Source organism: Motacilla alba, chromosome 7, assembly GCF_015832195.1.
Source record: "Motacilla alba alba isolate MOTALB_02 chromosome 7, Motacilla_alba_V1.0_pri, whole genome shotgun sequence".
NCBI lineage: Eukaryota > Metazoa > Chordata > Aves > Passeriformes > Motacillidae > Motacilla > Motacilla alba.
The window spans coordinates 19,786,924-19,811,099 of NC_052022.1; the positions used below are offsets into that span (position 1 = coordinate 19,786,924).

The following is a 24,176-nucleotide window of genomic DNA, read 5'->3' on the forward strand; positions in this document are numbered from 1 at the left end:
TACTGAGGTACTTGCATTTAAGTCACTGGAGCTTGTATTGACATATGTGGTAGTGTGATGCCTTCTTTCTCCCCCTCTGTTTAGATATATTGATAATGAAACTGGAAGAGTAATGCATGATATTGTTACCAAAGATTCCTATGGAAGACAATTTGAAGCAATTCAGCATTGTTTTAGAATTATAGGATTTACTGATGAGGTAAGAGATTCTAAACCATTATTGACCTTATTTAGGAAAATCACCTCTAGTGCGGCCCTTTGGTTTTGTGGATGTACAAAGTTTTGTGAGCCACAAAATCTCTGTTATGACAGAAGTGAACTGTGAAAGCATAACTCCCCACTCAGAAGGCAAGACCAGCCTGCAGTCCCAGTTAGTATTCAGGCAATTCTGTTGCACTTTCTTGTGTAAATAGAAGCTTACTTGAACTTGTAGAACTTGGTCTCAGAGAAAGTAACAAGCTTTAATATCCATTCCAGTATCCATTATGGTTTTTTTTCATAGCCTGAATACGATGTGTGTGTCTAACTGAATTCCTTAAAGGTGCTTCTTGTAATCTTTTACAGGAAGTGTATTCAGTGTACAGAATACTGACTGGAATTTTAAATACTGGAAATATTGAGTTTGCTGCTATTTCTTCACAACATCAAACAGATAAAAGTGAGGTTCCTAACCCAGAAGCCTTAGATAATGGTATATATCTTTCAACATTGTCAGTTCTGTATATGCAATTGGACTCTATTTGTGATAGTCTCTAGCTCATGGTAGCAGTTGGTCGATGCTGGTGATTTCCACTGCACAATCACAACTGTGTGTCTTTTTCCACTGTCTTAGCTGCTGCACTACTAAGCATTGGGTCAGAAGAACTTCAAGAAGCCCTAACCTCCCATTGCGTTGTAACACGGGGTGAGACTATTATCCGGACGAACAGCGTGGACAAAGCAGCGGACGTGCGGGATGCCATGTCTAAAGCGCTTTATGGCCGCCTCTTCAGCTGGATCGTAAATCGCATTAATACGCTGCTTCAGCCAGATAAAAATATATGGCAAGTTACACATCACTGAACCGTGGGTACTTACTGTGCCTATGTCGGATGGGTTCATCCATTTGTATATTTTTGATTTTGCAGAAAAAGTGCTGTGTTTATTTTGGCTAAGGCTTCAAAATGGCTTTCATGCTGTGATACTGAATCCTGTTTCCAGGACATTAAGCCCATCGTTTTCAAAGAGCTGAATAGAATTTAGCTACTGAAGTCAATGGAAATTGGGTGGTTGAAGTGCTGTCCAGTTTTTTTGAAAGATTCTTCTTATGTAGTGAACATGAAAATCATACAAATACCTGATAAATAATTGAAGTACACTGAAAAAAATCAGTACACAGTACTTACAGTCCCCCTGCTTTTGTAAGCAAGTAATAAATGCAGATTTCATATTACTGTTGTGCTGCTATTTGAGATGTGATTATTTTTTAATATTTTACAATTACAGAAATGTGACATTGCAAATCCTTATGATTTCATTGTCAGGCATTGATCTCTAGTTTGATCGTTTGAAGAAGCTGTAGAGATTTTAGAAACAAGGGAACATTTCAGCATATGTGAATACGCCTCTGATCTGAGATCTCTACTTGCTACTTCACTACATCATATAGATATATTCTTATCCATTTCATGCAGTTCTGGTAGTGACTGAATGTACTTGAGTTAGCACATGGACTTTTAACAGTCCAGCTTGTAGCAGCAGCAGATTCGGTAATTACCCTTCTGAGTAAGTGTAGCAAAATTGTACCATTAAACTTTGACATCTTTTCTCTGCCTGGAGGAGCAGACAGTAGATTTTATTTGGGATCTGCCTACTGAAACCCCTTGTTTCAATATGGCTGCTAAGTTTTTTCCTACCTTCTTCATGAAAATTTGCAAGAAGCAAGTGGAAAACAGAAGTCTTAGCAGTGCTGAACAAATGCACAAGTTGTCTTAGGTTCAGACACACTTTTCCTCCTTTATTTTTGTAGCAGAGTGAATCAGTTATACAATCTTAGTTAGCAAATTTGTTTTTATATTAACTTGGTGTTGCCCATAATGAATTTTGTTTGTATCTTCACATGCAGCAATGCTGAAAGTGGGATGAATGTTGGGATACTGGACATATTTGGATTTGAGAACTTTGCAAGAAATTCTTTTGAACAGCTGTGCATAAATATTGCTAATGAACAGATCCAGTTTTACTTCAATCAACATATTTTTGCACTGGAGCAGGTAAATTCAACTCAGTTGAGGTCTAGCTGAATCCAGCATCCTACACCATAATCATATTCAGGACTATTTTATAAAATGAGTATGTGATTTAAATGTGAGATAATGACATCGTTCTGTTGAAGTTTTGTAAATAATGTTGTTGAGGCCTAGAGAGCATTGCTGTGCATCATAAATGCCCTAATGATGATGTTGCTTTTGCTGTTTCGGTATTAAAACTGTGCTGGTGACTTTTCTAGATGGAATATCAGAGTGAGGGAATTGATGCCACTACAGTGGAGTATGAGGACAACCGTCCGCTCCTAGATATGTTCCTTCAGAAGCCCATGGGTCTTCTGTCCCTGCTAGATGAAGAAAGTCGATTTCCTCAGGCAACAGACCTAACTTTAGTTGGTATGTGCAAGTAAAACTGTGGGAAAGATCTGGGAAATGACAAATGCATTATGAGTGCAATGTGATCTTTATTCAAGTTTTCCTACCCTACTTGTCCTGAGGCTGTGTCATTTCATTTGACGTTCTAAGTATATTTTTCATTGTGCTTCATCATTTTCTCTGCTTACATGTTTTCTGTCTTTTTCAAATTGGAAAAGTTGTCTTAAGTATCAGGTGGCAAGGGCTTATTGTTTTTTCAATGTTACAAGGAAGTATCCTGTGTCTTGTCCATGTATGTAGCATTAGTGTTGAAAATAAAATTTAGACTTCCCAGGCTCCTAGGCCAATGTTTATCCAATTAGAAAATACTGCTTCACTCCAGATTATCACATAATAAATAGGAAGTGTGTGTTATTTCTGGTGTGCCATGTGGCTAAGTATTTCCTTGTCTTCATACATATTTTACATATATTTTCACAAATTTTGGTGCCAACTTTAAACATGCAGCACATACCATGTTTAAAGCTGTTGTGTTGCATTTATTTACTAGAACTGCATTTTTCCCTGTGATATGAAACAGTTCCATTTCCTTCAGTAGAATGTGCTGCAGAGACCCAAACTGTTGGAGAAAAACAACAGTTTCCAGTTAAATTATACAACACATGTACAAGATTTTTCACTACTGCTAGGCTGAGCTGAAACTGGAATTCAGGTCACAGACAGAATGAGTATTATGGTTTCATTCTGCTCCTTGTCTTGGTTCGAAACACCCGTGTCTGCCAAAGAAGGCAGGAACCTCCTTTGGAATGGAAAATATGACCTCTTTCTCTCTGAATTGTTATTATAAATTTGAAATTAAGGGACTTTCAGGCAAAGATATGGGAAAAGGACTAGCAGTTCTTTATTAATATACATACACATGTAGACATGTGTAACAAGACAAACAGCCAGCAGCTCTGGCGGCAGCAGCAGCAGCAGCAGCAGCAGCAGCAGCAGCAGCAGCAGCAGCAGCAGCAGCAGCAGCAGCAGCAGCAGCAGCAGCAGCAGCAGCAGCAGCAGCAGCAGCAGCAGCAGCAGCGAACCCAGCCAGGGCCCAGCGGGCGCTTCCCCTTCGGTGCAGTTCCGCTCACGGCCGGCAGGGGCGCTGCTGGCTCCGGCCCTGCAGGGCGGGTGCGGTGATTCGCTGCGCCGGCAGGGGCCGCTGTGGCGCGAGCTCGGCCGCGTTTCCCTCATGGGGCGATGGCGGCGGGCTGGGTGGTGGAATGGGCTGCAGCTGGAATCCCCAGAGTGGGGCACACTCCAGGATGGACCTCCAGCACTCCTCCTTTGTGTGCTAAAGTTGTCTGCGTCCCTGTCGGCTTGTATAAATCAGTTAGTACTGAATACTGAACTTCTACTTCGAGAGGTACTTTTCCTTGTCCAGTGCTGCTCGGCCTTCCTGCTGATCTGTACACGGCACAGCAGGGTCCCTCAAGCACACAGCAAAGTGGGATATTTTGCCCTGTCCAGCTGTGCCAGACAATCATTAATTCCACTACTTCATCCCAGCCTCCAGAAATTCCAAACTTAGTTATTTTTGCTTTAAATACAAGCTCAATTAAGTGGTAGTAGAAAGAAAAACCTAACAAAAAATGTTAATGGATTCTAACATTAGAAAAATATTTTGATATTTTCTGACATACACAGCATGACAGAGAATTTTATCAATTGATTCTGGTCTTAGGTCTCAAGTTGCTTGTTCAGGTAACTTAGAATAAAAGCAAATTTCACAGTGTAAACACTAATTCTTACTAAAATGGGTTCCTTTGGATCCTGCTTCTATACAGGGGTGTTTCCTTGGCCCAGCAGGCAGGAATTGCTACCTGGGCCCTCAGTGTTGGACAGACAGCACTAATTTCATTACAAAATATGAAAGAGCCTACAAAATATCACAGGGCACAAAAGACATTTTTCTTAGAAACCTGTGTTCTCTCTTCTGTTGCCTCTTTAGAGGTAACCACAGGAAACAGAAAGTCTCCTTAGAAGGGGTTTTATAGAGAAACTCCTTTTTTTCTGTAGAAGTCCAAAGGTACATGAGGGACAGTTCCAGACTGAGCACATAAACATGTCCTTAAAACCTGATGCACAAAGCTAAATGAATGCAGAAAGGAAGATAGAGAAAATACAAATAGTAGGCATTTAAGTGACTGTGATATATGCACAGTTTTGAGTGTACATATGTATAAGAAATAAACTCACCCCAAACTCTGCAAATACATAAATAAATTAATTGCAAAATATGAGAAATCATCACATCTTCTCATTGGGTCTTCCTGCTTAATATTTATCCATGTACAAAGGCATCCACAAACAGCAATTTTTAAAGACAGTCTTACTGGGCTAGTAGATGTGACAGCTTGGTATTTCTGAGCAATCTGATAATATGTGATTATAGCAGTTCTGACTTCTTGAGCAAGCTAATCAGGATGAAGACTGTAGTTAATCACTCTGTCACTTAACATCTTTTTTAATGTCTAGATAAGTTTGAAGATAACTTACGATGTAAATACTTCTGGAGACCAAAAGGAGTGGAACTGTCATTTGGAATTCAGCATTATGCTGGAAAGGTAAGATCATGTGATTTTTATTTAGTTCAGGTAACAGTGGTATGGGGATCACTTGTTCACATCCGAAGTTTCTACTTTATGTTTTTTTCTCATTTTAATAGAAAAAATGATAAAGTTTATGCAAACACACACTCTACAATGAAACTTTTATGTATAGCAGTCCATTTTGGAGCCTGTCCTTAGGGCTCTTACACAGATTCTGTAGACAGTAAGCATCTTTTTTTCTGCAAGAGACCTGGCCTCAGGAATGCCAGTACTACAGTCATTTCAAAGGAGGGACTCTGTGGAGCCAGGGCAGGCTGTGTGCTTGGTAACAGCATGTCAATGCCACAGTAGTTCTGTGTGAGAGTGTCTTGCAGAGTGTCATGCAAAGTGTATGCATGAAAAGCAATGAAAACCAGTATCTGTAACTGAACTTAAAATCCTGTAGGGTGCATTGGAAAGACTGGGACTTGCTAGTAGAGGTGTTTTCTTGTACTTTGTATCTTTTGTTCTCAGAGGTTCACATTCAGGTATTATTTTATATGGGGAGTAACAGTCCAGTTCTCACCCTAACATGAGCTTTGCTTGCAGTTTCAAGCCCAAATATTTGTTCATAGACAAAATTGAAATATCCATGTTTTATATAGTTATCAATTCAATCTCATCTTTGGATCATTATAAGACTTCAGAATTTTAAGATGTATTCTAGTGACTTCAGGCTTTCTGTCTTGTTAAGAATAACTATTAAAATTCACACAGTTTTAGTTAATTCTTTGAACCCACATGGCCAAAGAATAAAAACAATACTAGCCAGTTTTCATTTGCCAGAGAACATTCCATTTCTGTGTAAATTAATGGACTTCAGGGAAATTGGGCTAGACAGGAGTATTGCAAGTGATAATAAAACAGCTCTAAAAAAATCATTACAATTAAACAAAATGGAAAATTAATTTATTCTTATATTAATACAAATATCCAGGCATTAATTTCTTACTGAAATGGTTAAAATAATTTAAATAGAGGAATGTTTGGTTGTCCTAATACAGTTTTTAGTGCCATGAGAAGCTGATTTAATGTACCTGCATTGTCCAACTTATTACTGTTCCTCCAGCTGGTCCAGTCATAGATCACGGGTTTGATGCAGACAACCAATAGAAAGTGACCACCTGAAATCTCACATCACAAGTGAATGATCACCTGAAGCTTTAATGAAGTATCTGTTGTATTGCATCACTCACAGAATTGTTTGACGTGGCCAAGCATAGCACAACAGGATTTAAGCCATTTAACCCAGTTTGATATGCAATGGATTCTGTGAATGTAGATACTCTGTGTAGCCAATTTGCATTCTGAACACACTGCTATAGTTCCCTTTTAAGACCTTTGCAGGTAATTCATTTGCTTGTCAGACCAAGCTGGCTGGTCTACTTGGTCATCCTGACCATTCATGTTATAAAAATATAGTAGTTTTGGGTAACCCTTTTCATCAAAATTTCTGATTCTGTTTTCCCACAATATAGGTATTATATGATGCCTCTGCATTCCTTGAGAAGAACAGAGACACTCTTCCTGCTGACATAGTGGTGGTGTTGCGAACTTCAGAGAACAAACTTCTTCAGCAGCTGTTCTCTAGCCCATTAACAAAAACGGGTATGTTCTGCACAGCTTTGCTAACATTGTAACTTCTTCAGCCACCTGTTCCTCTCAAACTCTTACTTGACTGGGGACAATTTTTTTCCCAATTATTTTATCATTTCTCCTTTCCAGAGTGTTTGTTCTCTGATTTCAAGATTTCATTTCCTTTCATGAATCTTGTGAAACAAGATTCTTCCCTGACTCCAGAGAAAGGGAGATTATCAGATGTGTAGGGCAAGAGCTCATTCTCAGAGCAGGATAAAAATATGGGAGTTTCTAGTTTTTAGTCCTTTACTAAGATCAGTACTCAGTTGGTGGATTCTTGTGTACCATGTCTTACAGTTCATAAATCATCTGATATAGATGAAGGTGTTTTGGAGGTAATATCCATCTATTTAGAAGCACTGATGTAATATATAGTTTCTTACAAATTATAAAAGCCATATACTAATGGTCTAGAAGTAATTCTCTTGATTTAAAGCTTGTTGACTTTGACTTACATGAAAGTGCCAGATCTGTAGCTAAATAAAACAGCAAGATGAAGTTTGATTACTCTGTGGATAGATGCCAGAATGCCAGTTCCATATGCAAATAATAGTTCTGCAGTATCCATGCAAACAAGCCAGCAAATGAATACTTCTCTCAATACTTTTAAAGCATCTTTTTCATAATGGGTGAGAAAAGTATGTAATACTAAATCTAAATACAATGGATTGTACTAGATTACAAAATTATTGTGAGCTAACATATGAAGATGAGGTTGTATGTTTAGGTAGAAATACTTGGTATATGCATTAGATAGTGCTGGGTAGGCTTATTGTACATTGGCTGCAGATGTAATCCTATGCCTGTGCAGCAGCTCTCTGCCTTGAATTTCTTGACTGTCAGTAACCCAGTTGTAGCATCTGGTGATGCATATAACCTCTCTTGAAATTTCTGTGTAGAAAAAGAACATCTGGAGAAAAAATTATATTGAGCTTTTTTTGCACATGTAAAATTAATATCATAATATCTGTTTATATACTACAGAGGATAGGTTCCTGTTACAGGGTAATTTTTCCTGTAATTGAAAGGCTTTCGACTACCCCACCTCAAATTACACTTTCAGAGGTCCTTGAGAGGTGAGGATCCAATGAGGAATCTGCTTCTCCTTTCAGCTACAATGAGTTTAGATGGAAAGGAATATAGTTTATGATGGAGGATCGGTTTATGCCCAAGTGGGGGACAAAGGATCTTTCTGTTTATTGCTACTCTGCATTTGAGTCTGTGTTAAATTGATAAAAGAGATTCTGATCAAGTAAAGGAAGAAAGAAGGCTCACACATGGTCAAATGTGCCTCCACACCCCTCTTTACAAGCTGTTTTATACCTTGGAGTTATTACCAGAATGAAACCGATTAGGTGCTTTGTCCCAGTTATCAGTCCAAATTATTGCAAATATACTTTTTATTTTATTGCTATTTTTAAATCAGAATGCTGATGCCATCATGCAAATTTGTCTTTTTCTGGCCTTATACAGTTACTTTCAGTAGCAGCAGCACTCAACTTGAGTATTTTGCCTGAGATGCATAGAAGGTTCAGTAAGAGATACTTCTCATTGCAGTTAATGTAAAATATACCATGCTGGTGTATTTTGCCTACTTTTTTAGGTCTCTTACATTCCTTCCTTGTTTCCTATTTACAACTGAATGCTTTCTCTCTCCATTTACCTTTCTGTGAAGAGCACACAGCAAGTTAAATGTTTTCTGTATTTGTCAAGTTGGTACAGGACATTCTGATAAAATAATGATCGTGCATGTGCTTCTATGCATGGTGTTATAAGAATAGCTTCAAGCTCTTATGTAATTTTTATTTTTTAAAAGCCTTTGTGATTTTCCTCTTTTTTTTCCAGCTATCTGATATAATTGACATTCACATCCTGTGTTGGAGCCTCTGTGTTCTAAAATCAGATTGTTGCCAGGTTTAGTTTTGGCAGCTTGCAAGATAAATGAAAGGTTTGGCTGAGAACAGAAGGCATTGCTGGCAATGCAACTTCATCTGCTCAGTGAAGAAAGATAATGCTATTCTTTTAACTTTCTACAAAGATGCTTTTGTAAACAAAAGAATAGTGAGTGTGTTTGTATCCCATTGTACTCTGTCCCTGTCTCTTAGCCCTCTTCCCTCTACTCAGCGTGTGCTTCATTCCTAAAGAGAACCAGAAAAAATACAGGTTAAGATTCATAATCTTGGTACAGCTTTTGGTCAATTACTGACTAATGCAAAAGTTAGTAATTTACATGGAAGCGATATTCCGTCTTTCCAGGTAACCCTGACTTGAAATGGGCTTTCTGACAGTATGTGTGGTGTTTTGTTTGAAGATGAGTGACAGCACATTCTCACATCTGCTGGCAGCTATCTCTGGAACGGGCAGTGTGGGTGCGTTTTGCCGAGCAGCGGTCTCCCATGCGTGTTGCAGCCGCTGGGTGGTGCTATCCCAGAGGCGTGAGGGAATGCGAGACTGAAATCGTGGGTCTGACAAGGACTGAAAATGTAGTTCTTTAAATACCAAAAAGATGCCTTTCCCACCCTGAGATGATCCTCTGTTTGAAGTATATTTATATAACTGTCATATCTTCCCCTGTCAAAAACTGAGCAGCAGCAAGAAAATAAATACTAAAAAGCTAAATTCTTTTACTAATTTAAGATCATGTTAATCCTTGTAATTTATCAAGTACACTTATCCCTTCTCAACAAATGCTTTTATTTCACAGTAGCAGTCTGTGCAGTTTAAAGGGCCAGAAATTACCACCAGGACATTAAATACACATTTGTAATAGTAATTTGTTAACAGAGTATGCATCTACTCATATGAGACATTGCAACTTAAACATTCTGGAACTAACTTTGTAGCATATACAGCTTGTTTTTTCATCTTTCAGTGGAAATTTAGTCATGTTTAGTATGTTTTGAAATCTGCACTTTCTAGGGACCTTTAACTTCAAAATTGAATGAATGTATTCTGGTTTAACCTAACAGTTCTCTCATTTGCTTCCATATCTGTCACTTTTTTTCCTATAGACACAGCTTCTTCTGCTGCCACTACTGTAGATGAATATGCATGTTCCCATTTAGGTAGAATATATTCCTGATTGTCTCTGGGTTTAGTTTATCACTGTTGCTGGTAAAGCATCAGAGAGAAAAGGAATCACATGAAGTAGAAAATAGAGTCCCCTTGTAAGAAGAGAGGATTTTTGTTGGAAAAATTAAAGACAGCCTTGGTACGTTCGCCATTAAGGAGTCATTAAGGAGTCAAACCATATTGTTCACTGTCCTGATAATCGCTGATTTTTGCAGCGTCACCTGTAAGGGTTGGTACTGATGGATTACTTGGGCAAAGCACCCCTGGGGGTTTTTGAGAGACTGCAAGGTTTTTATCTAGAAAAGCTGAATCACAACAACATCTACTCTTGAAACACAGTCTCTGCAGACTTTTGTCCTTGCCATGACTCACAGACCTTTAGAACTTTGAGAAAGTTATCTTCTGCAGGGAGGGGAAAGGGAAATCCTCCAGCCTTCCCACCAGAAGAGTAGAGATACTGCAAAACATCCTTGTCCTTGCTCTGAGGATCAGTAGGGGTCTTGCTTGGCTACAGAGAAGAAATACAAGCAACAGAAGAAATACTACAGCAACATCATATCTAATAACATTAGTAGCATTGGGTATTGCTCATGCATTAGGGTAATGGAGTATCCATTATATTATATTATATTATATTATATTATATTATATTATATTATATTATATTATATTATATTATATTATATTATATTAATAAGTATATCATTGCTTAAAAACACTCCCTGTATGTGGTGCCTATACATTTAATCATAAATATAATATGTATTTAAACATAAATATAATTCTCTGTCAAAGAGAATTGGGGTGAGAGTTTTCAGAACTGGGATGAAGGGTTTGGTTAGTCATGTTTTAACAAGGTAATTTTTTTTGTCCAAAGTAGCATTTTTTCCAGACACAATTTATTATTATTTATAATTCACTTGTCTAAAGGTCATATCCCCTCATGAATATTGATTTTAATCTGTGTTCTTTCTACCTTTGAGTCTCTAATCTTGCTTACAAACCTTAGATGAAAAGTTATTATAAATAGTGTATGTTTGTTTACCAAACCAAACCAAACAACTAACAGACCATGTGCTAAGAGAAAATGTGAAAAAAATGTTTCAGGTTAGCTTTATGCGCACTGAAGAACAAAAAAACTATGGCCTTTTGCAAAATCACTTTAGAGAACTGTTTTTCACCACTTCTTGGTGACAAGAGTACTATCTTTAACTTATGTGTAACTTGTGTGTGACTGTGATAGCATATGATTCCTCATGATGAGTCAGAAACCAAAGGAAAGAGATTTTCTTGGATTTCAGTCCCATGAACAGGTACTACTGGGCATACATGGAGTGTAATCTTGGCAAGTCAAAACCATAGGTGCTTTGCCACTGTTTTCAGTAGAACCTGGTAGGTTTGAGCTGTCATGTTTGTCACTGTGCACCACTATTGAGCACAGGCCCTTGCTCTAGCAATATGTAGTGATAGGTCTCTTGGTTTAGTGTGTGTCATTCACTGAAATACAGCATGTTTCCTTTGGGTTTTGTTTATTTTTTTCCTCTTATTTCCATACATCACAATAGAACCAAAGGCTCCAATAAATTTTAATTTTACTAATTTATTCCACAATAAAATCTTCTTATAATAGTACTTTTGTGTTAGTATTTTCACCTTTAAGAGATCAGGCACTCTTAAGTCAAATGAATTGGAAACAAAGTCATTGTAATTACAGGATCTCTACTTAAAAATTAATCAGAATTTATATTTTGTAAGAATTTTGGTAAAGTTAATGGAAGCTGTGTATTTCACTCAGGACATGGAGGCTTTCATGCTTCTGACTGGTCTGTATGTTAAAAACACAAAAATAGTTTTTGTTCTGCTGCCAATGAGTTGTATGCAAAGAGAGGCTTTCAACCACAGCTGTGCAGCGTAACAGTCATGAACTTTACTGGGTTGCAGATGTGGGACATCAGTAAACTCAGTTAATTGTAGCTCAGCTGATTTTGGGAGGTAGAGTGATGAATTACTTTTTAGAGTTCTGCACTTGAGCATTTTACAGCTCAGTGTTTATTTATTGTCGTGTCCTAAGGTTTTGCATCATAGGACAAATACAGTACAGATACTCATAAAACTTGCTAGCAATAGGATCCAAAAAATGCCCTGAAATAGCCCTAAAAATGGAACTCATCTAGAAACAGAGCCATCTATCAGATCAAAGTTAAGGTCTCAGTCCTGCTAAAGCTTTATATAAAGCATAACAATTATTTACTGTTGAGAATAACTCCCTATAAATAGTGTCAGTGAATCTCTGGAATTGCACATGGCAGTAAGCACAACAGCTGAGAATTGTCAAGTTAGATTTACCACAGCTATGTTTGGTAAAGGGTGTTACCCAAACAGAATTATGCTGGTTTTTAATCTGAGACTTCACAGATTATATGGTACTGAAAATGTGCAAGGGAGCATAGATTTTTTTTTGTCTCCGAGTGCTTGCAAATTGAACTCTAATAAAAGTAGAAGTGGACAAGTTTAAGAATAGATCTTAATTAATTTACTGATTTGATTTATAATACATTAGTCTCTCTAGAACAAATCTTGGGAATAATTTTTCTTTACCTTTTTCTCAAAAGTGACACCTTTCCCAATTTTCATGTTTCTGGCCTAACTTTTCAATCCTATAATAAACATGATTTCCCAGTAATGCATAGTAATTAATCTTAACACTGCATTGTATACGAATTAAATTCAAAATCTATTGATATTGAGGAAACAAAAGATATATCACATGAAAGATGTTACTGTTCTTAATATTAACTAGTAGACTGTGGGATTTCACTGTGCACTATATACGGAATTTAAATAGAGAAATATTCAGAGAGCATTATACCATTGTTTTAATGAGTAGTTTACTTGACAATTTTAATAGGTACTGTGTGCTGTAAGGTCAAACAAACTATGTCAAAGATGCTCAGCATGTCATTGGAAGCATTCATTAGCTCTGAAGATCAAATCCTGGAAGAGCATTATTTTTAAATTTTCTAGTGAGTTTTCAGAGCAGATAACTTTCTTGAATATTCAGATAATCTTATTCATATGAATATCCATTATGTTTTTTGGTGTGTCCTTAACAAAGAATGTGCTTATATTTCCCACTCCTTCAAAATAATTGCATTAAGGGATTAATATAGCTAAAAGATGAATGTAGTGGGTGGAAAATAAATCCCTGAATCTGTGCTAGAGCTTGTATATTCATTTCAGAGTATTTCATGTAGTCTTACTGTAATTTTGAACTTTTATCATTTTTCTTTTTTCCTTCACCATACAGCAAGCTGTAAAGGCCAGTCTTTACTGAACCAGCATTATCTATTATTATTTGACTTTGTCTTCCTTACTCCAGCCTGATTTGTCTTGATGCAGAAGTAGTTAATTGAGCTGCCTGGATAGCAGGTCACAGTGTGTGACAAAGCAAATGTGTTTGTGGATATTTGTATGAATGAGTATTTCTTTCATTAAGAGCGGAGATACGAATATAATTAATGTTTTGCTTTACCACAGAAGTAACTGATTTTGTATCAACTGTGATAATACACAGAAGTGCTGACATCCAGGGGAGCAATGGTTCAGTTGAGAAGCCTTTGAGATTTGATTAAATTAGTTGTCAACATCAGTAATGCCTGGATTTCAGAAATGGGAAGGTCTTTTCTAAAAATTCTGTAACCTTGTTTCATCTTAAATTAACACTTTAAAAAGACAGTTGTCCCCTTGAAGTTTCAAAACCTGCTTTTGACACCATTTTTTAGCCTGTCTAGCCTTAGGATCTTGATGACTGGGGATAGTGATAGTCATAGTGAGGTCAGAGAAAATGTTCCATAATTTTTTCCATATGCTTTCAGTTGCATCTTTACACCTGAATTTGTCACTGAATCCATTGGGAATCTTCACTGGCTTTAGTAGGATTTTGACCAGAGTGTGTATGTATGGAGCAGCTTCAGTAGCAGGACCTGAGTGATGCAATATATACTGTAAAATTTTTAAACATTGTAGGGAGAATTAACATACTCTGGATATACAAGCAAAGGGCTAGAAATCACAGTTCTTAACTTCTCCTGGATTTCCTGTTTATTTACTGTTGTTGTAGAAACTTGCTTTGGCCTCAAGTTTAACTGAGCACTATAAGGCTTTATAGATAGAACAATAACTACCGTGTTCTTTATAATCATACTTTTACTTTTCTGGATAAAGCATATACGATTTGGGATGGGGATTTCTTGCATAACATGCAAGAGGAAATATATCAACTACATAAAGCAATGAGGGAGACTAGAGCTGAATCAGAGTGTAGGATAACTATATTTCCAACCTGTGTATGGTTTTAGAAGTGTTCTTCCACATACCTCTAGAAGAAGAAATAAACTTGTCCAGCCTAAGTAGATGTAAGTAGAACAAGGTTATTTTGACCACTGCTTAAAATCAGTGAAGAATTCCTCAACAATGAAGATTCACAGAAAATTCACCTGTGTAGTTTTTTTCTAACCTCAGTTACATATGTGGTAGCAGGCCAATCTGCTGGGGCAGCAGAAAACCTCATATTGAGGGAGGGGTACTGTCCTGATAGCAGCGGTGTTCTTTCCTGTCTGCTGTTCCCCAGAGAATTCAAAATTTGTTGTACTGAGCTGATTACATACAATAGCATCAAACTGTGCACTAGAAGAGATATGAAAGGAAATTGCTAAGGACCATATCTGAAAGAAATGGCCCATGTCTTCTGACAACATATAAATCATAAAAAGCGGAGCCAATTTCTGTAATGCAGCAGCTGGAAGTCTGACTGGATCAGGCTGTGACGAGCCTCTCTTCAGCCAGCCACTTGGTCAGGTCTCCAGATAGTCAGGCTACAGACCTGACTAAAGAAAATGGTGAACATGAAGCAGTAGAAAATTGCAGTATTGTTTATACAAGAATTTTTCTTTTTCCAAACTTTTAAAGTGTATTTTATTTTTGTCTAGGTGCATCTTCAGATAGTTAGCACTCACTGTACCTGCCTAGTGTGCCACTCCTATCCTTAGTCCTGTGTTTGGACAGAGGTACCCAACCTATGCCCTCCTGGCTCTGGCCAGATGGCAATCTAGTCCCTGCTCTGCCACTCTGTTTTCCAGAATCACATGATCATCCCGTGGCCTGTGGCTAGAAACCTCTTCATCATGTTGTCAGGCTGTACCATACGTGTTTTGCCTACTGTCTGTAAGTCTGATCATGTCCCAGGACTATGAGAATCACATAAGGTTTCTTGTATGTCCTCTGACCACATACTGTGCCCGTGATAATTCTGGAAAGGTCCATGTTTCAGTGAAAATACTCCCAGTCGACTAGATGAACACACATTTGGTTCAATTTAGCTTGAAAATTTGGCACGTTGCTTAAAGCAGCAGTTAGTACTCAAGGTTGTGTTAGAAAAATACCTTGGGCAGTACCATAAACTAGTTTAATTAGTACTGGAATTTGTTCTTCTTTATTAGATAAGGATAAAAGTTAAGACCTTTCTTACTGACATCATACATTCACAGATCTATAGTATGTATAGATGCTATGTGTGTAGATATGTACAGAATACAGTGGGCAGTTTGACCTTCATTTCGTCTCGGCTGCTGTCAGTGTCACTGTTCCTTTCCATTCTATAAGAAGCCTACTAACCTACTGTGTTGAAACAAATACTTCAACATGGCACTGTTGACGCTTAGAAGCAAGGTTTTATTTGTTGCTGTAGACATGGTGCTGTGTATTTGCCAGCGTGTGCCTTCCTCATGTGGGAAGTGACCCCTGAAGTGCCTGCAATGTATGCAATAGAAAGCATAACAGCGCTGAATTTACGCTCAGGTTTTCCAACCCCAGTCTAGCAATGTAAAGTTTTTAGTTATCTGTAAATATGATTGGTGTCTACTTCATGCTAAAAAGACTAAAGAAATCCTTAATCTAATTGAGAATCAGTATCAGAATACCTCAGTTCACTATGGTGTGGATTTTTCATTTCAAATAATCTGGGCCAAAAACATGCATATTTTTTCCTCCTGAAGCAAATATTCATAATTAGATTATTCCCAGGTGGGCGTCACTATTACTAAGCTTTTATGCTGATTAGATTCTGTTTGGCAATATGTATCTGATTTTGGAAATAATATTTCTTGATTTTATTTTGAATAGAAAGTAAAGTAATTGTCTTTTCAGAAGAAGCAGTAGTTGAGGTCTATCTGTATTGATAGTTGTACTCTACAGACAGTATTGTTTTAAATACATCATTGTGTAAAATATGTAGTATAGGAGAAAATTGGATTCTTAGCTTTTTTAGTGCACAAGATTAGCTTAAATTACTTCAATGACTCTCAATGACTCAAAAGAACAGAGTTTTGATAGACAGATTCAAATTAGTACCCAATTTAAAAAGTACATGTATTCATTTGTAGTTGAGCTAAAAGCTTAGTCTTACAGTAGCAGAAGATGAAAATGCATTATGGAGATAAGCAGTCAACTTTCTTTGGCCAGATAAAATGTTCTGGAAGGAAAGACAGAGAAGAATCTGTGTATGTCAGACATTGTCTGGCCCTGTGCATCTTCTGGAGTGCGAGTGCTTAGCTGCGATTAGAAGTAACGTCAATGAAATATGAATGCATTGTAGCATTTCTGACCATATTATACTGTAAATGGTGTTTGAAGTAACCCCTCTTTATCTGAACTAGAAGCATGAAAGAAATTAATAAAATATATGAGGATAAGGAAAGAGCTTGTACGTGCCCTCTATACAATAGTAATATCCCTGGTGCTACATGTACAGTAAGGTGACATTGTCATTAGGCTTTTTCTCGGTAAGTCATTTGCACTTCACAAACTGAATGTTGTATCAAAGCTTAACATATTTCTTACCTGGCATGCTCTTACTTTGGGAGGAGTGATCTATTGCAGGCATAACCAAAATGAGATTATAAATACAGTGCTGATATTGCAAATATTTGCTTGGTACTGCTTGCAGAACCCATCACCTAAGAATAAATGAAGCACAAACTATAGGTAACATCAGAACATCCAGCCAGAGTGTGTACTTTTCCTAAATAGTGCATCAAGTCAACAGCTGGACCAATCATTAATTCAACCAGATCACACAGTGAGTAACTACCAGGAATGCGAATGAGAAACCAGGAATGCTGACTAGTCCTTTTTGAGATCTGGAGACCACTTCCAAAATCCATCTTGAAAAAGAAAAAAAACACATTTCTTCTTTGTGTGTGATGTAAAGACTTTCAAAACGTCTTCTGCTTGGCTTTGCATAATAGAAAAGATGCAGTTCTTTGATAATATGGTCTTTCTCACCTAGCTGAAATGAGGCATCAGTGAAGAACATTTTTGCAGAGATGTGAGATCTAAACAGCTTCAAGACAAAGGGGGGTTTGCTGAGCATTGACACTAAGCTTAGCCAGGGAGTGCAAAGATTTTGTGGTGCTACTTCTTTTCCTCTTGAAAACTCTTAAGACCATTTCACAAACTTTAGAAACTTCTCAAAGCATTAAAGAGAATGCTTTAACTTAATTCTTAACTTTATTGAACAGAGGCAAAAAAGAGAAACATTAGGTCTGACTGACTCCTCCATTGTCACAATGAATCCCAGAGACCTTAGTCTCTGATCCAGGTGCATAGGTAGGAGCCTTAATTGTTCAGATGAGCAGTCCCATTGAACTGAAGTGCATGTGAGTAAAATTAAACATGTACATGTTTAAAAGATTAATCCTAACTGTAACCATTAACTTTCTTTCCCCTCCCTCAAAGAAAACAAAAAAACCCCCAAACAAACACACCAAACAAACAAACAAAAAACCCAACAAGAAACCAAAACAAACCAAAAAGCCAAAAAACCCACCCAAAAACATAAGACAATTTTGAGAGGGTTTTATGTAACTTAGTTGGTCCATTTTATGTAGGTAGCATTTGGTCTGCAGGAGTGTAATTTGTATTTCATCTAGTGTTGACGATATAATTGGTGTGAAGCTGGCTTTCTGAAAAGCACAGTGCAGTCTTTCACCCTTTAACCAGTTTAACCTTTCAAGGAACCCATGACAGTTCAAGCTATCCATGTTATTATCTATAAACCTTTGTTCTTCAAATATTGATGCTTTTCACAAAGTGGATTAACATTTAATTATTTTTGGTGTGTTAAGGTATAAATTACCTTGTAAATGAAAATCAAATGCAGGGATAGGTACCAAATTTTACTGTCTGTGAACACCATGCTAACCCTGGGTGAAACATTTTTTACTATGTAGACTAATTTTCAAACCACATTAATTCTGTTAATTAGTTTTAATGGCTTAGACATGTTAAAGATTGGTAGTTAGTTTTCGTGAGCATGAGCTACATGAGATAAGTAATTCAGAAATTTTTATTGAAGTATCATTTTGTGTTTCAGCTGAAAAAGAAAATCCTAGTAATATTTTTTCCATGGATTCAATGTAATGCTACAAGTAATTATGTAGGAATTCACTTGACACATGAAATAAGCACTGTTAAGAATCCATTCCTAGAATGAAGTAACTACTGAACAAAGGCACGATAGGTAAAGCATTTCTTTTTTTTAAGTGGGCACTGAACACTTCTGGGTTTTTTTTGTTTGTTTGGTGGGTTTTTGTTTTGTTGGTTTTTGGGTTTGTTTTGTTTTGGTTTTTGTTTGTTTTTGAAGTCTATAAAGATTTGTGATTAATTAAAAGGTTTATTTATTTGCTTGGCTTACCAGATCAGAAATGTTTAGTTTTAGTCCAGCATGAGAAACTAAGGGAGACCTCAGGGGTATTAATTAGGAACCCTAGAAACGTAATGCCAGTAGTGAGTGTGGTGAACCTTGAGCATCTATAGAACCATTCTAAATTTTATTTCATTATTAGAGTTTTTTAAGTTTTTACAAAATGCAACGAAATTTTAGTAATTTTAAACAGTCTGATTCAAAGTCCTTTCTTCTCCTAACTCTCCTCTTTTATCATGTGTTATCAGTTTTTCAGTGCAAGGCTTTTAAGCTGTGGACTTGCTAATCTGAAACTTAGCCAAAAACAACCTTTCCAGGCTATTTTAGCCAAAAAAGGCCCAAAAGAGTAATTTCTAACATACAAAAATAACAAAATTGCAACTGGGAGAAAAATTATTTCACCATCTACTCGTTCATTAAAGTCCTCATTTTAACTTTGGAGAGATACATGTATTTACAGTATGTACCATGCATGTGCATCAGTATTGAAGATTTCCCAAACAGTTGTGGTTCTCATTAGCATACACGGTATAATAGCCTAAAGCAGCTTCCAAAATAGCGGACATACCTTGTGTTCTGGACCATGATTTAAACTGTCAGGTAACATACGATGTCAGATCTGGAAATGATGTGCCAGTTTTTGAAGTATTGTGTCAATACCAGTGCCAGCAGCTTAAAAGATAAATACTTCTTTAAATGAATCCGGAATGTTGGAATGAAGAGTGCTGTGTTTGAGTGCTGGCGTCCAGATTATTTTTGGGGGGTTGGTATTTTTCTTGTTCAGAGGAACGTAAGAGCAAAAGTTCCATTCAGTGTTACAGTGGACACTGGATTTGCTCTGCTCTCTTAGGAAATTATTACCACCTTTTGGGTTTCTTACCCGGTGATCTGGTGTTCTTGGTTTTCGTTTTTCCCATGGTGCCTCCTTACTAGTTATGTAATGCACAGTTTAGCAAAACTCTGAAGACTGTTTAGAGTTACTGCCTTTCTGTAAAGCTAACAGCTAAGCACCGGAGTTGATGGAAACAAGTCATTTAGCATCTGAAAGAAGTGTTAACACTTTATTTACATTTAAATTAAAATAGACACTTATTTATGTGTTCTGGTTCTGAAAGGTGTGTGGTACATCTGCAGAGGCCTATTGTTTATTCATGCTGTAAATCCTTTGAAATGTGTTAAAATGCTTCCCACTCATTATAAAAATCCTGCCACCCATGGATTAGGGCTTTGATGTCACCAATCCTGCTTCAAAGGGTTCTTTCAATGCTATTAATCACAGTTTAGCCTCTGAAGATATAGCCAGAGAAAACATTTGGACATCTTGTGCTAGACTTGCTAAAACTTTGAAATTTACAGAGTGTCTTGCATATGCAAGTCCGATATCACTTCCTCTCTCTTCTCCTAGGCTTTATTTTGAAAAGCTATTTTGTGATGACTTTGGCTTTCTACAAGTACAGAAGAAAAAGTTGAGGACACGTCATACCTTACATTTTAAAAAAGGCACTAGTCTTTCACTTGACACCACAATATATTTTTGCCAGAGAAATTGAGTCAGTCTTTAAAAACCAGAAGTTATAATAAGATTGAGAATTGTATGTCAAAAGGTCAAAAAATGGGGCTGTCTTACCATTTTCTCATCTCTCTCGTTAGTTTGTGAGTTTAAGATACTGTCTTAACACTTGAGGACCCATGTGATTTCATAGAAACAAGATTGATTCTGCAGTCTTTTTGCTCTTTGAAATCTCTCAATGAGTCACAGAGAAATTGATTACTAGTGATTGAGCTGTATGCCTTTGTGCTGTCGTTGTTTTCATCAGCTCAGTAGCTAAGGTCAGTGACATACCACCTTGTCACTGACTTTTTCCTCCCCTCTAAATCAACACTGCACTCTGTCATGCCTGTGCTGAATGCTCTGCAGGCACAATTGGTAATGAGAGGGGTGTGGAAGTGTGGTGGTGTCTGCTATTTTTAGTACTATTGTACAAACTGATTTTACGCAGTAAAAATTTTTCTCTTCTAAGCTTCTTGAATAGTTTTTGCAGTATGAATTTCTTTCTTTTTGAACAGGTAATTTGGCACAAGCAAGAGCCAGAGTGACAGCAGCATCTCGGTCTCTGCCTCCGCAGCTCAGTGCTGGGCGTATCAAGGTCAGTAGTGTTCCCTTTGAGGACAGGCAGTTGTTTATAAAATACTACAGTGAGACTATGTACACAATACATAGCTGATGTGGCTATGGAGTAAGGTCCTTACCAAATAAGAGTCTGCCTCTACTACCAGTGACATGCACCTTGTCTTGGAGCATGGTTTCCAGTTTTAGTGATGAACCTATTGTAGAATTCAGTGAAGAATCAATTTACTAATCTTTAAACCTTTGGAGTGGAATCTGTTACATCGATATCAATAGTTCTCTTTATTCCAAAGGGGTCAAGGTTTTCCTCTGGCAATTTTGATCTATAAAGAGGTCTTATTAGGTAAAATTTGAATAGTGTATTTAACAGTATGAAAGGCAAAATAATTGTTTTTAAAATAAATATATTTCTTTTTTTATTCAACTTGGAAGTGAAAAAACAGGAGATATTTGTGACTGGTAGATAACTGGAAAAACATTACTCAGCAAAACCACTGTTCTGTAAAAAGAACTGTAGAATTTAAATGCTGCTGAATTTTGCCATGAAAGTATGTGGCATAACTGCAAAAAGATGGGATAATTTTATGGCAATTAGTAGGATTACAACTGAGTACACTTAATTTGTGAGGAAACCTGTTATCCCTTGAAGCTGATTGTATGTACACTCCCTTACTGCTTCCTAAGTGGTACTTGTTAGAGTTAGCTTTGTTAAGGTTTGGGGGTTTGGGTGTTTTTCAAAGCAAACAGTAATAAATTTTTAAAACAAGAGTGGTAACAGCAACTGTTCAAAAGTCTACAAAATTTTATGTTTTGGGTTTTCTATTTCTTCCTGTTATCTTCTGGTATTTGGAACTCAGGCTCAAACATCAGTGTGGTGATTTATGTCATCCAGATGTCTATATACTTCACTGTACCTGCAAATACAGATGTGGATTTCAGACTATTATTTCCTGTCTGATGTAAATACTTTCAGTGCTGAAGGGTGGCCTTCCCGGTTTTCTTGTGTTACATACACATTGTCTTCTAAATCAGCTATATTCAGCGCAAGCTTTCTAAGCACGCATTTTATTGATAAGCAGGATTATAATGGAGCAGTTCACTTCTAGAGCTATATGAAACACAGTCAGTTAATAAGTTCCGTTTAAGTGGGCTTTACTCATCTTTCAAACTTACTAAAAGGAGCTAAAAGGAAAGACATGCCGAAGTGCAACGCTATTCAGAAAATGTTGATTTCAATACTTTTTAGATAAAATAAACTATTTCTTAGAATTTTGTAAAGCACCTAATTAAAACAAATTCAGGAAACATATTTTAAATTGATATTTTAAAATTTGTTTTAAAAAATCCAAATGTAATAATTCTGTTTGGAAGTTTTTTATCATTATTTAATTTCAGAGGATTTTTTGCTTAGCATATTTTTTGGTTTTATAGTATTTCATACCATGCCAGCAGCAGGTGTGGTCAATATGTGGAAAGTCATAATTTCGAGTGACTTCATAAGGTGATGTGATGTCATAAATCGTTCTTTTAATATTGTTTCAAAACTATTAGGAGGAATCTTTTTAGTGATGAAACAGTTTGACTTTTGTAGGTCAGGCTGTTTTCCATTATGGTTGTAATTATATGAATTCATATTGTAGGTCGCTATGGCTGTCATGTAAAAATGTGACTTAATAGTTGAAATATCTTCATTTTTGTTTAAAAAGAGAAACTAGTGATTTAAAATATGAGGTACCATGACATTCTTATTCGTATGTCATGACATTGTTTTTATGTTCTGTCATTTTCTAGCAAGCCAGTTGTGAGAAAGCCTATTGTCTGTTGTACGTGAGGTTGTTGCCCTACCATAAAATTGTGTGGCTTCATAGATAAGCAGTGTTGTACATTAATTAAAGACAAAACTTTTTAAACAGTCTTACAAGAAAATCCCCTCAGCTTCAGGGTCTATCAGAATTTTTCTAATGAAAACTTCAAACGTTCCTTGTCAAAAAGATTTAGAAATTGATTCTAGTTCTTACATATTGCGCAGATCTGAATTTACAACTTCATTCATGGGAAGAGAAATCTAACAATACTGCTTTCAGCCTAATTTTCTGAGAAAAATTGTTTTGCATCTCCTCTGGGAGTGTTTCTGACCATCTGTCTTTCTGTGCATTCATTCCCTTTGCTGCCCCAAAAAAACCTCAAACCAAAACAACTCTTTTGAGCCCAGCAGCCTGTTGTAAGCCATATTTGATAGAGTGGCAGTCCCAAGACAGCAAGATTCTACAGTTTTGGTGAAAGTAAGCAGCTGTGAAAAGAAGATGATAGTGCCCTTTATTGATCAGCAGATATATGAGATATGAATATAAGAGATTGTGAGTGGTCAATCTCCAACAGCATCAGTGTGTCTCTGCTTTTCTAGACAGAGAAAAATCCTATTTAGAACCTCATATTCGTTGGCATTTGGGCTCAGATCAGTCCTCAAACTATTTGTCTTGTCCTTTATTTGATCTTATTTATAATTAAATTGTGTGTCTTTTAACATTAAATATTATCAGTTATTCTCAACTTACTATCAATGCTCACTGTCTTCTACCTGACATTTACTAGAGATTCAGATAACAATATTCAGAAACTAGGTGTCTTTCCAAGATAATCTTGAAATATTCCCATATCCTTCCCCATGCATGCCTGCTGTTTTGGTTAGTTCATTGATATTTACTTTGTCACATAACCTCTTAAGATATTTGATGTTACCTGTGCAGATAAGGCATTTTTTTCTGGAATATATTACAGAGTTTTTTGTTAACAAACTGCATCTCTCTTTTTATTCATTTTTTTAATGTATACCAGTGCATGTATGCCGCTCTGGGCCAGAACATCACAGATTACAAAAACATTTTGAAATTTTTATGGTCATCCTTATTGAACTCTGTCTTCATTTGTGCCATCTGTGTTCTGAATCTTGACCTCACTAGATTTCTTTTGATTTCTTCCCCAATACAAAATCCGGTTTTTTATCTATTATTACTTAGTGCTTCATTTCCTTTATATTTTGCATGCAGTCTCCTAAATACCTCCTGAAGGTAAGAGTCTCAGTTACTTTATTGAGAACTGTAATCTTTCAGCAATTATTTTAGTGTCCAGAAGAGTTCTTAAGTCAGTGAATGTTAGAAATTATTGTATGGAGCAAAGTCTGGGAAGTGTAGCACAGGTGCTGACAACAGCATTATCTGGTTTATACAAATGCCACCTGGTCAGAGCAGATGGTAAACTGCCACAAAGTAAGTGAATACTAAAATGCTGTTAACGCTCCATGCAAACAGGATCCTGGTTAATTTCTT

At 36.7% G+C, this 24,176-nt stretch overlaps 1 protein-coding gene across 12 annotated transcripts in view; it reads left to right on the plus strand.

Annotated features, from left to right (window-relative positions):
- The window catches only part of MYO3B (myosin IIIB), a 199,356-nt gene that overhangs the window by 99,258 nt on the left and 75,922 nt on the right, over nt 1–24,176 (plus strand). For 8 of the 12 annotated variants that reach the window (XM_038141806.1, XM_038141805.1, XM_038141807.1 and 5 more), the window contains 9 exons: nt 85–199; nt 565–691; nt 833–1,043; nt 2,105–2,252; nt 2,489–2,642; nt 5,139–5,227; nt 6,730–6,859; nt 20,790–20,869; nt 23,898–23,918. In XM_038141806.1, the coding sequence (XP_037997734.1) occupies nt 85–199; nt 565–691; nt 833–1,043; nt 2,105–2,252; nt 2,489–2,642; nt 5,139–5,227; nt 6,730–6,859; nt 20,790–20,869; nt 23,898–23,918 (1,075 nt within the window). Of the gene's footprint in view, nt 1–84; nt 200–564; nt 692–832; nt 1,044–2,104; nt 2,253–2,488; nt 2,643–5,138; nt 5,228–6,729; nt 6,860–20,789; nt 20,870–23,897; nt 23,919–24,176 lie in introns of those variants that run through there. The other 4 variants (XM_038141810.1, XM_038141809.1, XM_038141816.1 and 1 more) reach the window with 4 other exon arrangements.